The 12840-nt window shown below is 32.9% G+C and overlaps 2 protein-coding genes across 5 annotated transcripts in view; one reads left to right on the top strand and one right to left on the bottom strand.

The window, feature by feature from the left end:
* Window positions 1–475: 475 nt before the first annotated feature.
* On the bottom strand, window positions 476–2890 carry LOC108690248 (chromobox protein homolog 1-like). 2 transcript variants are annotated; one of them, XM_018197438.1, is made up of 4 exons: window positions 2819–2890; window positions 2489–2599; window positions 1790–1911; window positions 476–842 (listed from the first exon to the last, which is right to left on the bottom strand). In XM_018197438.1, exons 3-4 carry the CDS (start codon window positions 1894–1896, stop codon window positions 722–724), a joined length of 228 nt encoding a protein of 75 aa, XP_018052927.1. In that variant the 5' UTR covers window positions 1897–1911; window positions 2489–2599; window positions 2819–2890; the 3' UTR covers window positions 476–721. The 2 variants fall into 2 exon arrangements, 1 of the variants encoding a protein (XP_018052927.1); XR_001931871.1 differs by lacking the exons at window positions 476–842; window positions 1790–1911; window positions 2819–2890 and adding an exon at window positions 1968–1999 and having other exon boundaries at window positions 2489–2769.
* A 539-nt stretch (window positions 2891–3429) lies between these two features.
* Window positions 3430–12840, top strand: part of LOC108690244 — a 9871-nt gene continuing 460 nt past the window's right edge. Inside the window, exons 1-11 of one of the 3 annotated variants that reach the window (XM_018197434.1) lie at window positions 3430–3675; window positions 5180–5407; window positions 6593–6653; window positions 7172–7443; window positions 7516–7717; window positions 8200–8362; window positions 8435–8512; window positions 9090–9247; window positions 9358–9486; window positions 9554–9686; window positions 10211–10595. In XM_018197434.1, coding sequence (XP_018052923.1) covers window positions 5298–5407; window positions 6593–6653; window positions 7172–7443; window positions 7516–7717; window positions 8200–8362; window positions 8435–8512; window positions 9090–9247; window positions 9358–9486; window positions 9554–9686; window positions 10211–10595 — 1691 coding nt within the window. In that variant the 5' untranslated portion in view covers window positions 3430–3675; window positions 5180–5297. Of the gene's footprint in view, window positions 3676–4797; window positions 4851–5179; window positions 5408–6592; window positions 6654–7171; window positions 7444–7515; window positions 7718–8199; window positions 8363–8434; window positions 8513–9089; window positions 9248–9357; window positions 9487–9553; window positions 9687–10210; window positions 10974–12840 lie in introns of those variants that run through there. The other 2 variants (XM_018197432.1, XM_018197433.1) reach the window with 2 other exon arrangements.

The raw sequence follows: 12840 nt of genomic DNA, 5'->3' as shown, positions 1-12840 counted from the left end.
TTGTCGGAGAGATGGGAAAAAATAATAGAAAATGGGGAAAATTATTTTGATTAAGATATTCATTTATCTTCACTTTGAAACAAATTTAGAAACAAAAAAACAGCAGGAATTAAATTTACCACCTAATGATGATGAATGTGGATTCATAAATACTTGAAATAAATCTTTTCAATTATATATTTTATTTTTTTATTGCACTTAAGATATGCACAAAGATTCAACTCCATTTTAGTTATCTCGTATATTATATTTTTTTTATCAGAAAATATTTTTTTTTAAAAAATTTTTGAAACATATTTGGGATAATTAGACAAACTTTTGTGATATTAATTTTTTTCTGCTCAAAAATTGTGAATAAAAAAAAACAAATGGAAAATATTGCAAAATAAAGAACAGACAAACAATTTAAAAAAATTGATATTTTGTTAAAGAGTCAAGTATAGAGACTAAAGGAAATATATTAAATGAACAATGATAAAAAAAGATATAGATTCATTTCAATAAAAGTTATAACTTAAGAATATCTATAATACATTTACATAGAAAACGGTTAACGTGATACTACAAATGCAATGAAGGATTATTTGATTAGCTAATTAGTAAAGTGCTTCAAAGCACTTGTAATAAGATTTTGACCGCATCAAGAGATCACAATAAAAGACAATTTTCTTAAAATATATAGAGATCCAGCCTCCCATTTCAAGGAAATTCATGAAATATTTTACGCTTTTATTTTTGCCTTATTCCAGGTCATTCTGTCCTCATAAAATCGGATAACAATTTGAGGACATTTGGCATTGGCTTCATTGGCAGACACCATGTCGACTGCATCTGTTCCTTTCCTGCACAAACAAAATTATTCTTACTCGTCAATCGGCTTCAATTGTTTATTATTTTCATTAATTTAAATTCTTTTTTTGTATTTCTGAATGTACATTAAATGTTAGAAATAAATATATCAACACAAATGAAGGCTCTCATTTGGTCAAGATGAAGTTTTATGCCTAAATACATAATTATGTGAATTTTTACAATTTCCAGCCAATTATATGCTGATTATTTGTCGGCTTGACACGCAATTCTATATTGGCTGAACTATATAATACCACAAGCAATTTAATATTACTGAAGTCTTTTTTAATTTAATATTACTGAAGTCTATTACTGAATGAGCATCTTTTAACACTGTAAAAAATTTATTACAAAAAAATCACTTTAGTCAGGATTCAAATCTGGATTTCTCTCATTGTGTTCGGATGCTTTATCAACTTGATCATCAAGGAATCCAAGTACAATATAAAATTATAATAAGATCAAGATAACATCAAATAGAAGTCATTAAAAAAAAAAAATCAGAATGTCATTCGATATACTTTTTACGACGATTGTATGATGAATTTTTAACATAACAATAATTTTTAAATGATCGTTTTTTAATTAAAAAATTAGTTAAAAATCATGATGTCATAAATTTGTCAAAAAATTATTGTCAAAAATATATCAAATGACATTATTATGATTTTTTTTTCAAAATGAGTTGAACTTAACTGGTATTTTGATCTTACTATAATCTTGTATTTTTTAACTAAAAAAATCACTTAAAAATTATTATCATGTCAAGAATTTATCATTAAATCATCAAAAAGTGTATTGAATGGCATCATTAATTAATATATAATTTTTTCCTAAAATAACTTTAACTTTCTATCATCTTCATTGTATTATTTTGGGACTACCTGGGACATAATATTAATAATAATAACACAAGTACATGAGATTTATTACCTACCATTGTATCAAGTACATCAGTTTTCCATTGTCATCTGCCGAACCAAGGATCTTATCTGCTTCCAATCCTCTTTTAAATCCCTGCTCTCTGCTGTTATTTTCCATCATCTTCTTTTTGTTATTCTTATTAACATATAAGTTTCTTTTAACTTAATTTTTTTGTAAAAATTTATCTTAATCTTGTCCAGCATATAGCATATATACAATATTACTGAGAATAAGAAAGAAAATAAGAAAATAAATTTAATTATCACAAAGTTAAATGAATTAAGAAGAACAGAAACAAAATTTAAAAAAATAAAATTTTAATACACGCGGTGAAAAAATGTATTAAATTTTAATAAAATATTTGTTTGAATAACCAACGAAATATTTATTGAATGTAAAGATACATTTGTTTAGTACAAGAACTATTAATTAATTCAATTATCACTTTTTTTATTGAGTAAATAATTAGTTTAGTTGGTGTTATTATTATTTAAATAGTATATACTATTTAAATAAATATTTAAATTTAATATATTTTTCACAAGGAAACACATAGAAGTATCTTACTCCGATTTTAATGAGTTCTTATTATGTTGTTTTGCAAATGAAAATAAGAAACATGATTTTTTAAAATAATGATTTTTTAAAATAAAATCTCTTTTAGGAGCTGAAACAATTATAAGAAAATGCAAGATAATAAAAAAGCGCTTACTTGAATTTCCAGTCACGCTAAATTTACGGTTTTCAAACTGTTAATTTCAATGTAGTTTATGCAAACTACATGCATGTATATACGTGTTGTCATGTTCTGTCACGTTTTATCCTGACAAAATAGATTTCATTAATTTTGGTCCTTTTATTTATTTATAGTAAATATTTGCAACAAAAAATCATCGCTGTCGTGTGCATAAAGTCAATTTGACTGGCAAAAAGCATTTCATGATATAAAAAACAAATGTGTTGTTAAAAACGACAGGCACGAACAACATTGTGGCAAATAGTAAACAATAATTGAGGTTAGGTTAGGTTCTCAATTATTTACCGCGCAAAATTCCATCTCTCCTCACAGTTTTAAATACTTAAGTCTGTTCTTTTTAACTAAAGTTCTTGCACCATTCATCTTTTCTCTCTTTTTCTCCAACGTAGAGAGAAAAGGAAGAAAAGTGAATCGTGCAAGAAGTTTGGAGCGCTCACTCAATTATTAAATCTGCTGAACGCAGCCAATGGCCATCAGAGCGCCATGTGAATTTGCCATTAATCCATCCATCCGTCCGTCAGTGTGTCCACCATCCAGTCGAGCCAGTCGAGGCAGTCGAGGTAGTTCAGGCTATCCAGGGGGGAATCATATTGATTTTTTGCGATGATAGCTGCTGCTACGGGCGGTGGTGTGCGGGCCGTGGCAGTTACGTGAGAAGTGATGCCCTCCTCCTGGCCCGCTGGCGGCCGCCGTTCGCACGTCGTCGACACCGTGTGACGAGGGTGGCCTCCTCCTCCTCCTTTTCCTTCTCTTCCTCCTTCTCTTCCCCCTTTCCCTCTCCCCGACGAGGAAGACACGTGTGGTCGGTCGGTGTGCCGTATTCTGGAGTCCTGGCGTGCCCAGTAACGTGGGCGTAACGTGGCGTGGCACGGCCGAGACGATGCTGCTCCGGCACCGCGGCCGCGACATTTCCATGGAAACGTAGACGCGGCCGCGCTGATGCGTGCGGGAGCGACCACCTCCGCCGTGTCCGTTTCTTGTTCCCCCGTCGTTCCCGCGCCGCGCGATGTCGCCCGCCCGCGGCTGCCTCGTCTCCGCGCGTGATTAGGTTAACCTGACCGCGAAACGCTCGCGGTGCTCACTCGACTCGACGTCCGACGTTCGACGGCGAGGGGATTTCACCGTCGTCGCTCCGTGCCTCGGTGAGATTTCCTCTTCCTCTCCCTCTCCCTCACCCTTTCCATTCCCGGCTCTCATATTGTCGACACGATTGTCGGGATTGTATTTTATACCTTGTCTTTCTTTCTGTGTTTAATGAATTTTAATGTCAGTTTAACTTGTTGCCTTTTTCTAATTTTGTGAATTATGTCCGTTTCTATCAATGTAATGTAATTTTAATTCAATCTCTGTTCGACTAACTTCATTCTTTTTCTAGCTACAAGAATTGTATTCATTTCTCTTGATTTATGTAGATCAACTTTAATTCTTGATTTAATTTACTTTTTATTCTCTTCTAATATTTGGAACTAGAAAAGGAGTTAATCCAAGATTATAGTTGATCTACATTGGTAGAAATAGATATTAAAAAAAGATGAATATCCATTTCTATCAATGTAGATTTTTATTCTGGGTTTAATTTACTTTTCTTCTTTTTCTAATTTTTAGAACTAGGAAAAGATGAAAAGTTAGTTGGACCAACATTGACTTACCTTTTGTTTTTATTTTGTTTAGAATTACGTTTGTTTCTGTAATGTAGATTAACTTCGATCTCAATTACTTTATTCTTTATCTTTTCTAATTCTAAGAATCAGAACAAGATAAACAGGAAATTAAACTGAGATTAAAGATACTCTATTGATATAAAAATGGACATATGTCTTTCTGATTCTCAGAACTAGGAAAAGATAACAAATAAGTTATATTGATATTAAAGTAAATCTATGTTAAGATAACTTTAATTTTAACTTTAGCTTGGTTTAACTTTTTATTTTTCTCCAATTCTAACAATAAAAATTAGAATCATTTTTATAAATGTACATTAATTTTAATCTGAGTTTAGCTTACTCTTTATCTTTATCTTTTCTAATTCTTAGAACTAGAAAAAGATAAGTAAATTTAAAGTTATCCAAGATTCAAGTTAATTTACATAGAAGTGGACATTACATTCATTCTCTTCCTTCTTGCTTTCATAGTTTTTTCCTTTCTTTCCGATAATTCCCACATTGATGAATCACTAGTTGCTAAGATCAAATTGTCGAAATCATTTCGATCTGTATCTAAGATTCTATTTTTTTTTAATTTAATTAAATGATATTCTATCAGACTGACTTCTTAGTTGTATCAATGCTTTTTTCACGGCAGACAATACAGAAATAATGTAATTATATTTCTCTATTTAATGGAATTTCCTTTATGCATTAGTGAAATTTTATTCATCAAACTTGTTTTATTTAAGTAAGCTCATGTATTAACGTTGGTAAAATTGCACGAACATTCTTGAGTTAGGAAGAAGAGTCTTGAGTTTCGAGAATATCGATGATAATAAATCAGAGTGAAGAGGTCGAATTCAAAGTTATCTTTATAAGTGATCGATATACAATAAGGATATATACAATGGAAATCAATTTCTAAGTCATAACGTAGTACATATTTGCATCAGAAATTAGAAACTGAGAGCAGGAAAAATCTTATGATGTGTGCTTTCAGCGACTGAATTGAAGGAGGCACGGAAGATCAGAGGAAGGAGATCGTGACGTTTTTGCTGGAAGAAGCGAAGAGCCAGAGTGAATAGTGCTCGCATGTCATTGCCATTAGATTTTGTACAATGAGCAGCTGGACAGAGAGAATGCATCGACGCGCTGCTACGTTAGGAAATGTTGTAACTAGCTGTGGACATCCCTCCTCAGAGCCTCCGCACCCGAGACGCCTGGAAAAGTTAGTATATCGTTTTACGAAAATAATATGGTTACCCTTCGGTCGCTTATTAATCAATATTTTATCTTTAGAAAGTGTTATTTTAAAATTAACTACCTTTTTCTTGTATTTATATACGCATGTGTATAGAAACTTTGTATAGATTTGTATTTTTTTTGGAAAGTCATAAGAAAAGAGGTAAATATACAATTCATTGGCTGTAACATAATAGATATATACAACAATAAATCATTTAAAAAAATAATGTATACCAGTTTCTTATCGAATATAAATTTTCAGGAAATCTTGGTTACAATGTATATCTTTGATAAAGAGTAAAAGACGTGACTCGTCTGATTGTAAAAAATTTATATAATTGTTAATTCAAATCACAAATATACTTTTTGGGAAAAAGGAAAGAGGTTATTATATAATTTATTAGTTGTGATATAATATTTACAGTACATATGATTGAAAAAAATATCAATTTTTTATGATTGTGTATTAATTAGAAAGAGGAACATAAATTCGAATATATATTTTTTAAAAATTTTAATTGCAATACTTTTAACAATAAGTAGAAAGCATAAATCTGATTATAAATTGTATTTACATAATCGTGAATTTAAATCAATTGTTTATACAGTTAGACAATCAATTTCTTGTAGATGATTATTAACTTAGTATATAGATAAAGCATAGTGAGACAGCATGTCGATAAGGAAATTAATCGGGGTAATAAAGATCTTTTAAATTTTTTCACAGATGTGATAATTGATATTTAACGATATGTCGAGCAAATATTGTCAGCATTCTGCGTTATATGTTTGATGTTCTGAGGAGATGCGTGGTAGCATTTGTAAGTAATCGCAGAGTTTGCGAAGATTAAGTATATCGTATGTTACTAATATGCATTGACATCTCGGAGATTCATTGTGTTAATAATGCTGAAAGCACTCGTTTAGCGAATCCAGAGTAACGATATCTAGTAGCGCAATTTTGTGTAATAAACAATGAAACGCACCACCTACGCCTCCAATTCAACATACATATTTTCCCGTGCCTATTTTAGAGAAATTCGTTTTAGGCTGAATTATTACATTCAGAGTTCATGCGATTTTCCCGCTATTGTTTCGTTGGAATCGAATCCGGTGTTCCCATTAGCTGAGAAAATAACGTTTGCAAATTTTTGCTTTCTTTTTGCAGGGTCAAGTTTGGTGCACCCTTGAACGAAGTGTGCAAAAATGATATTCCTGGCCCGTTACTGGTAAATCACGATTATGAAACTTATATTATATTTTAATCCTTTGCAATGTATCTTGTATTAAAAAGATTTTTCTTATATATATCCTTTGGAAACAAAATAATTTAATTTACAATTAGTAATAATTGATAACAATTATATGTAGCGCGAGAAAAGAGGTTTATATATTTTTATTTTTTTCGCACAATTTCACTCTTTCTACGAAATAAAGAAGGATTGAGATATCTCTAAAATAATTAAGAAATTCATTTGATAATAGAAATGTTGAAAAGTAATCCTGTATTTTTCCACATTTTTTGAAAGCTAAGAGTAAAGAAATTTGAAAAAAAAATCGAAATTGTAGACGGAAAATTAAAACTCTTAGAATTATAAAGTAATAATAATAATTTAAATAGATAGATTTTAAATGAGAGAGAAGAAAGCCATTTTCGGTTAAAATGAATCTTGATGCTTAGTAATATGTAGTAATATGTGAATATACAAATATATACAATTACAATAATAACGTCCCCTTATTCCAGGTCCTTATATTGAAACTGAATAAGGAAGCTCCACTCAGAAAAGATATCTTTCGAGCACCTGGTCACCAGGGTAACATGAAGAAACTGGTACACTTCCTGCAAACCGGACATCTAGTCAACATGGACAATTTCAGTGATTACACGATAGCCAGCGTTCTAAAAAAGTTTTTGCGCAAGATACCCGGTGGAATATTCGGTAAAGAGACGGAGCAACAACTGTTTACCATAATCCAGCTAGATAGTATAGAACAACAACGGGACCAGATACACAGGTGATGATTTCTTTACACTCTCACTATATTCTCGAGACTAGTTGGCTTTACAAAGGAAATTACGCTGCGCAGATTAATTACCTCCATGCCGATATACACACAACGGTTACTGGTACTGCTGTTTGGAACATTCAGGATAGTAGCAGTAAATTGTGAGCGAGCGCACACGGGGATGACCAGCGAGGCCTTGGGGGTGTCCGTTGCACCTTCATTCTTTCATAGTTGCGTCAGTGACGGCAAGACTGCTAAGATGGAGGATGTTCTCAGATTTAAGGTACTTGACGCGAAATCTGATCTTTATTATTATCATGCTCGGATAATTTCGTTTCCCACCAGCTATTGTTATTTTTTAAAATCATTAATATCAATTAATATACTTTAATCCGAGCATTAAAAATTATTCTGTATAATTTAATTTAAACTGAAAGAAAATAATCTTTGTATAATTGCTGTATTTTATATTTTTCTTTTTATTCTTTTTTCTTTATTTTTGTACTGGATGTTTTCTAGTAGGAGAGAAAAAGTGTAATACAGTGAATCTTATTTTTGTTTAATATTAGCAAACAAGATTGTCATAATTCTGTCAATGGTATCTCTTGCTGAAAAGCACTCATCTTTTATAAACACAATTTTTTAAGAATGTCACTCTGCGAATTGAAAAATTTATTGTCGCTCGAGAAAAATTTATTGTAAAGGTATCGAAATTCTTTCGAGGATTTCAATATTATTTGTCATTAATGGTCGATTTATTTTCAGATTGCCACTCGTATTACCAAGTTCATGATAGACAATTTCGGTGTTTCCAATCTGTTCGGAAGAGATAATTACGAGTATTACGCGCGTATAACCGGCCGGATATTAAAAGTGGAAGAAGATTGGATCTTTAGTTTCCGATATCCGCCGGACACTCTCGTATCGAGTAAGTATGCGCGCACATTTTTATTTACGACGATTTAATCGCGCGTGTACGACTTGAGTATATGAATTTTAGGACAGCTGTCGCTGGAGGCTGAAAAATCGTGGTTGCAATACGAGTGCGAAAAATGGGGATTGAAGTTGAATTTAGAATGTAAGTGAATCTGATCTCATTGAATTGAGCATTTAGATTCTCTACTATTGCTGTAACATATTGGCTATAATCATTGTATCGTGACATCAGAAACAAGAATCATATTTTTTTTCTTGCGCCATCATTTTTTCTATAACGCATCTCGTATTCGATAAAAAAGATTTTTCTTTTATCTCTCTTTTAGGGAAAAAATAATTAATAATTTAACTCAATAATAATTTAAAACGACTATACAATTTTGGTAAAAAATATTAGACACTAATATTTTTCTCATCCATTAGGAATTCTTTTATTTACATTGTCATCTATTGATTGTTATCATTATACACAAGTTTAAAGGATTCTTGAAACAAAAAAATAATTTACAGTAAATTCCATAAATTAATTTTTTAGTTAAAATTTTTATTTAATAGTTATTAAAGTGCCTAATATTTTTGGCTAAGATTTTATATAGCATGAGAAAAGGGGAATATATTTTCATTCCTATTAATCTAATCTAACATTAAATAACAACAAAAAGATTCTAAGTATCTCTATACAATATCGGAATAATTTTTAATTCACACTATATATATAGGTATGTCGCACCAAGAAGAATCGCAGTCAACTCCGGCGTTGATTCACGTGCCGGAGACCGTGAATCTCGCATCATCATTAGGCATGATTCCAGAGAACACATTACTCGAGAGTTACACGCGCCTCTCGGTGAGCTTAGAGGAAAACGGCTTGTTCCAGGTATAAACGCATCTATTGATAAGAAATCGCAATTATAGTCTCGTATTACGTCGCAATCGTAATATAAAAAATATTTGAAGCAACATAGAAAATAGATTATATTATTACAGGCACCTAGTCGTTCATCTAGTAACGGTAGTCAACATTCTAAGCATGGGACAATGGGTATGACGCTGGAAGAGCTTCGCGCGGTGAATCGCTATGCCGAGAGCACCAAGAGTCTCAGTTACCTGCCGCAGGTAAGATCGTGTCTCAATGAAGACAAACAGACAATTGAACTAATAAATGTTATCGTTGCCATCGCAGGTTCATGAGAGGCAAGCCGCACGAATGCGAACTAGATCTGAATGGTTTCTCACGCCTGTAGTTGCCTCGGACAGTGATCCATCGGCGATACACATTTTACGAGGTTCCAATCGATCTTCCTCTGGCAATATAGGTAAACAACCACATGAGAGTCTCCTTTGATTAGAAAGAAGAAGATTGATACGAGTTTGATATTTTTGCTCTTTAATCTCATATTTTCTTATCATATTTTCTTCAGATTATTATATATATATATATTTTTTTTATATATATATTTTAGAGAGAGAGAGAGAGAGAGAGAGAGAGAGAGAGAGAGAGAGAGAGAGAAATAATACTGTTGATTTAATTATTTTTACATTTATATATTAGGTATGGGAAAAAATTCGTGGCGTTTTTCCCGTTACATCTACATAAGTTAAAGTTCTTTATATTTTGGCTTGCATCAACCTTTTTCTTTTCTGGTTTCTTAAATATTCGAATATCATCAAACACCTGTTTCTGGCTGCTTTTCTTTTAGGAAACACTATTAATATAATTTCTTTATTGTTATTTATTGAATGGCAAGAAGGATAGAACGAAATTTGTATCGACTGTCTCTTAAAAGGAAAGCAACTTTTGTCCTTGAATCTTTATTTAATGAAGTCTTTTTGAATACAGCTACGGGTTTGAGCGCCAGTGCGGAATCAGTGAAGCGGCCGAGTCTTCGGAGAACTTGCTCTAGGGAAAAGCAACGTTGGCATCGCAACTCGTCTCGTCGCAACAAAGAGAACGGCACTAAAGGAGCTGGCCGCTCGGCTACAGCGGCCGCGGCAGCGATGGTGACGGAAGCGTCCAAGTCGCGTTCCCTGGAGACGATCAAGAACGTGAAGATCGTGCGTGTAATGGCAGCGGATCAGCAGCAGCCAACGGTCGAGAAGATGATGGACAGCAGCCATAACGATATCTTCGAGGAGCACGCGAGCAAGGAGACGCGTGTGCCATCGCGCACCAGTGGCGACGGTGTCATTGGGCCGCAGGATTGCACGGAGATGGACGTGAAAACGTTTCACGTCACTCTGACGTACAAGCCGCGAATATAAACGACTTTAATTTTTATTTTTTTATTTTATTATAATCTAACTCGACGCTTTCAGGAATATCGGAACGGTATTACATTTCTCGCGCGTGAAATACGTTTTCGCGTTGATTGTTACTCCAAATATTATACGTAGTCACAAACCTGAACGACGATTTTATCCTAATGTTCGACGTTTAGGAAATATCAAATTTATCTCGTTCGCGAATATATATAAGATCCTTTTTTTTTTAAATTTTAATAACGACGCTCAGGAGTATCGAACTCGAAATATCTTCCTCGCGCAAAATTGCGTAGTAACACACAATACACATACACATATACACGTACAAAGATTTATTTATTCTCGCCATATTGTAGTTCGTTTTTCATTGTTTTATAGTCGTGAAATTTTATCACTTTTTCGTATAACAGAACAATTAATTAAGTTAAGGAGAGAGAGAGATTATATGAGAACACACTCTTGATTTTTATTCTATTGAACATACCGGTTTAATTTTGCTCGGTTACTCTCGTGTAATAGATACTATCGTGGCATTCCAGATGCATTTACTCTTGCTCCGCGATATTTTAATTAACTTTTCTTGCGTACTCGATAATTTCGTTCGATTGATTGAGGCGTTTTTCACACGAATCATATCCATCATCACTTGTATTTATTCCGAGTTATTAGAAATACGATTTAGACACTTCGGAAACTTATCCCATCGATTACCATCGCGTGACTAACAGCGTAATGTACGCAAGATGTTCCATGACATGTCCGGCTTATGAATTCTTTGTGCAATCTATAACAGAGTTCATTTTCTCTTGATGAAAAGTTGGAATATTCTCTTGGAATTACATGCGAAGTCGAGACATGTAAGTTAAGTTTTAAGAACACGGTTAGACAATAATCGTCTTATTCTCTTCTTTTAAAATTTTTAATTCAAATGGATAGGCTAAACGTTATTCTGTTTTTTATTCGTGGTATTGCGATTCTTTTATGTGGGTTGGAAGTCCATCCAGGAATAAGAAGAAAAAATTCAAACAGATTTAAAAAAAAAATTATTTAAGATAACTAAAAGTCATGAATGAGATAGATTGAACGAAATGTTTTTTCATAAAAAGAATTCATAAATGAAGTTTATTTGGACACGTCGTGCGGAAAAAGGAGGATTCGGTAGATCTTGCAATATTACGCGAATTCCTTCATCGCGACGTATCAGTTACTCGTATATAAACGCACAGTCACGATTGTTACATGCCAAATTAGTAGTACATGTAAGCTATATTTGTAAGACATCGATTATAGAAAATATTATGGTCGTATTATCGCGTGCACGTTACGAAAATCGTTGATCAGACAGGCTGAGTCAACGGAAATGAAACGTTTTTTTTCTTTTGAATTTGAAAAAAAAAATTGTGCCGTATATTTACTATTAATTGTTGAAGGAAATAAAACGTGGATTAATTTCGATTTTTATATTTTAATCAATTATAGTTTTGTTATCTATAAACATTCAAGTTAACCACGAATTGCATTGCATATATTTTTTTGTCTTCGGATTCACGGGAGATTCTTAAAGATTCCGCTTCTGTTGACTCGTCCTGTGTACAGAAACTATACCGTATTAAGTCGTTACTCGATATTCTCATCTAGAGCAAACGATTAGAAACGAGAGATATTTACCACCGTAAGTACGTAAGAAAAAAAAAAGAGAACAACGGCATCCATATAACGACATATGTTAACACAACGAAAGTGTTCCATAAATAAGAATGTAGCGTAATTGCGCGACGAAGACCGTGCGCAGCGGACTTTCCAAGGGATTGCGGTTGATTAAATCGATCGTGCGACCGGATCCCAAGGAGGATAGTAATCGATATAGTAATTGCGTAATATTGCGGAAAAAATATTGCGGGAACTTGAACGGGAGCGACAGAGACGGATTCGTTCAAGTCTTCTCTGTCTCGCAACCGAAGAGCCATTTTCAAGCCGTCTTAAACCCACACGTTCGTCGATAATTATTTAAAAAAGAAAATATTGAAATTATGTGTATCATGGAGACATATAAAGCCATGGAGATTTTGCAATGATTTTGTGTACGATTTCTATTTAAAGGAAAAGAAAGGAGAAGTAAATGAATTTTAAGATGGTTCGGAGATGAGCTATTAACACTTCTTCGCGAAGGCCATTACGTAAATTAATATATTTATGATTAGACGTATA

Source organism: Atta colombica, unplaced genomic scaffold (genome assembly GCF_001594045.1).
Source record: "Atta colombica isolate Treedump-2 unplaced genomic scaffold, Acol1.0 scaffold30, whole genome shotgun sequence".
NCBI classification, from domain to species: Eukaryota; Metazoa; Arthropoda; class Insecta; order Hymenoptera; family Formicidae; genus Atta; species Atta colombica.
The sequence above is the reverse complement of the archived record's forward strand: the minus strand, read 5'-3'. Positions and strand labels throughout refer to the sequence as shown.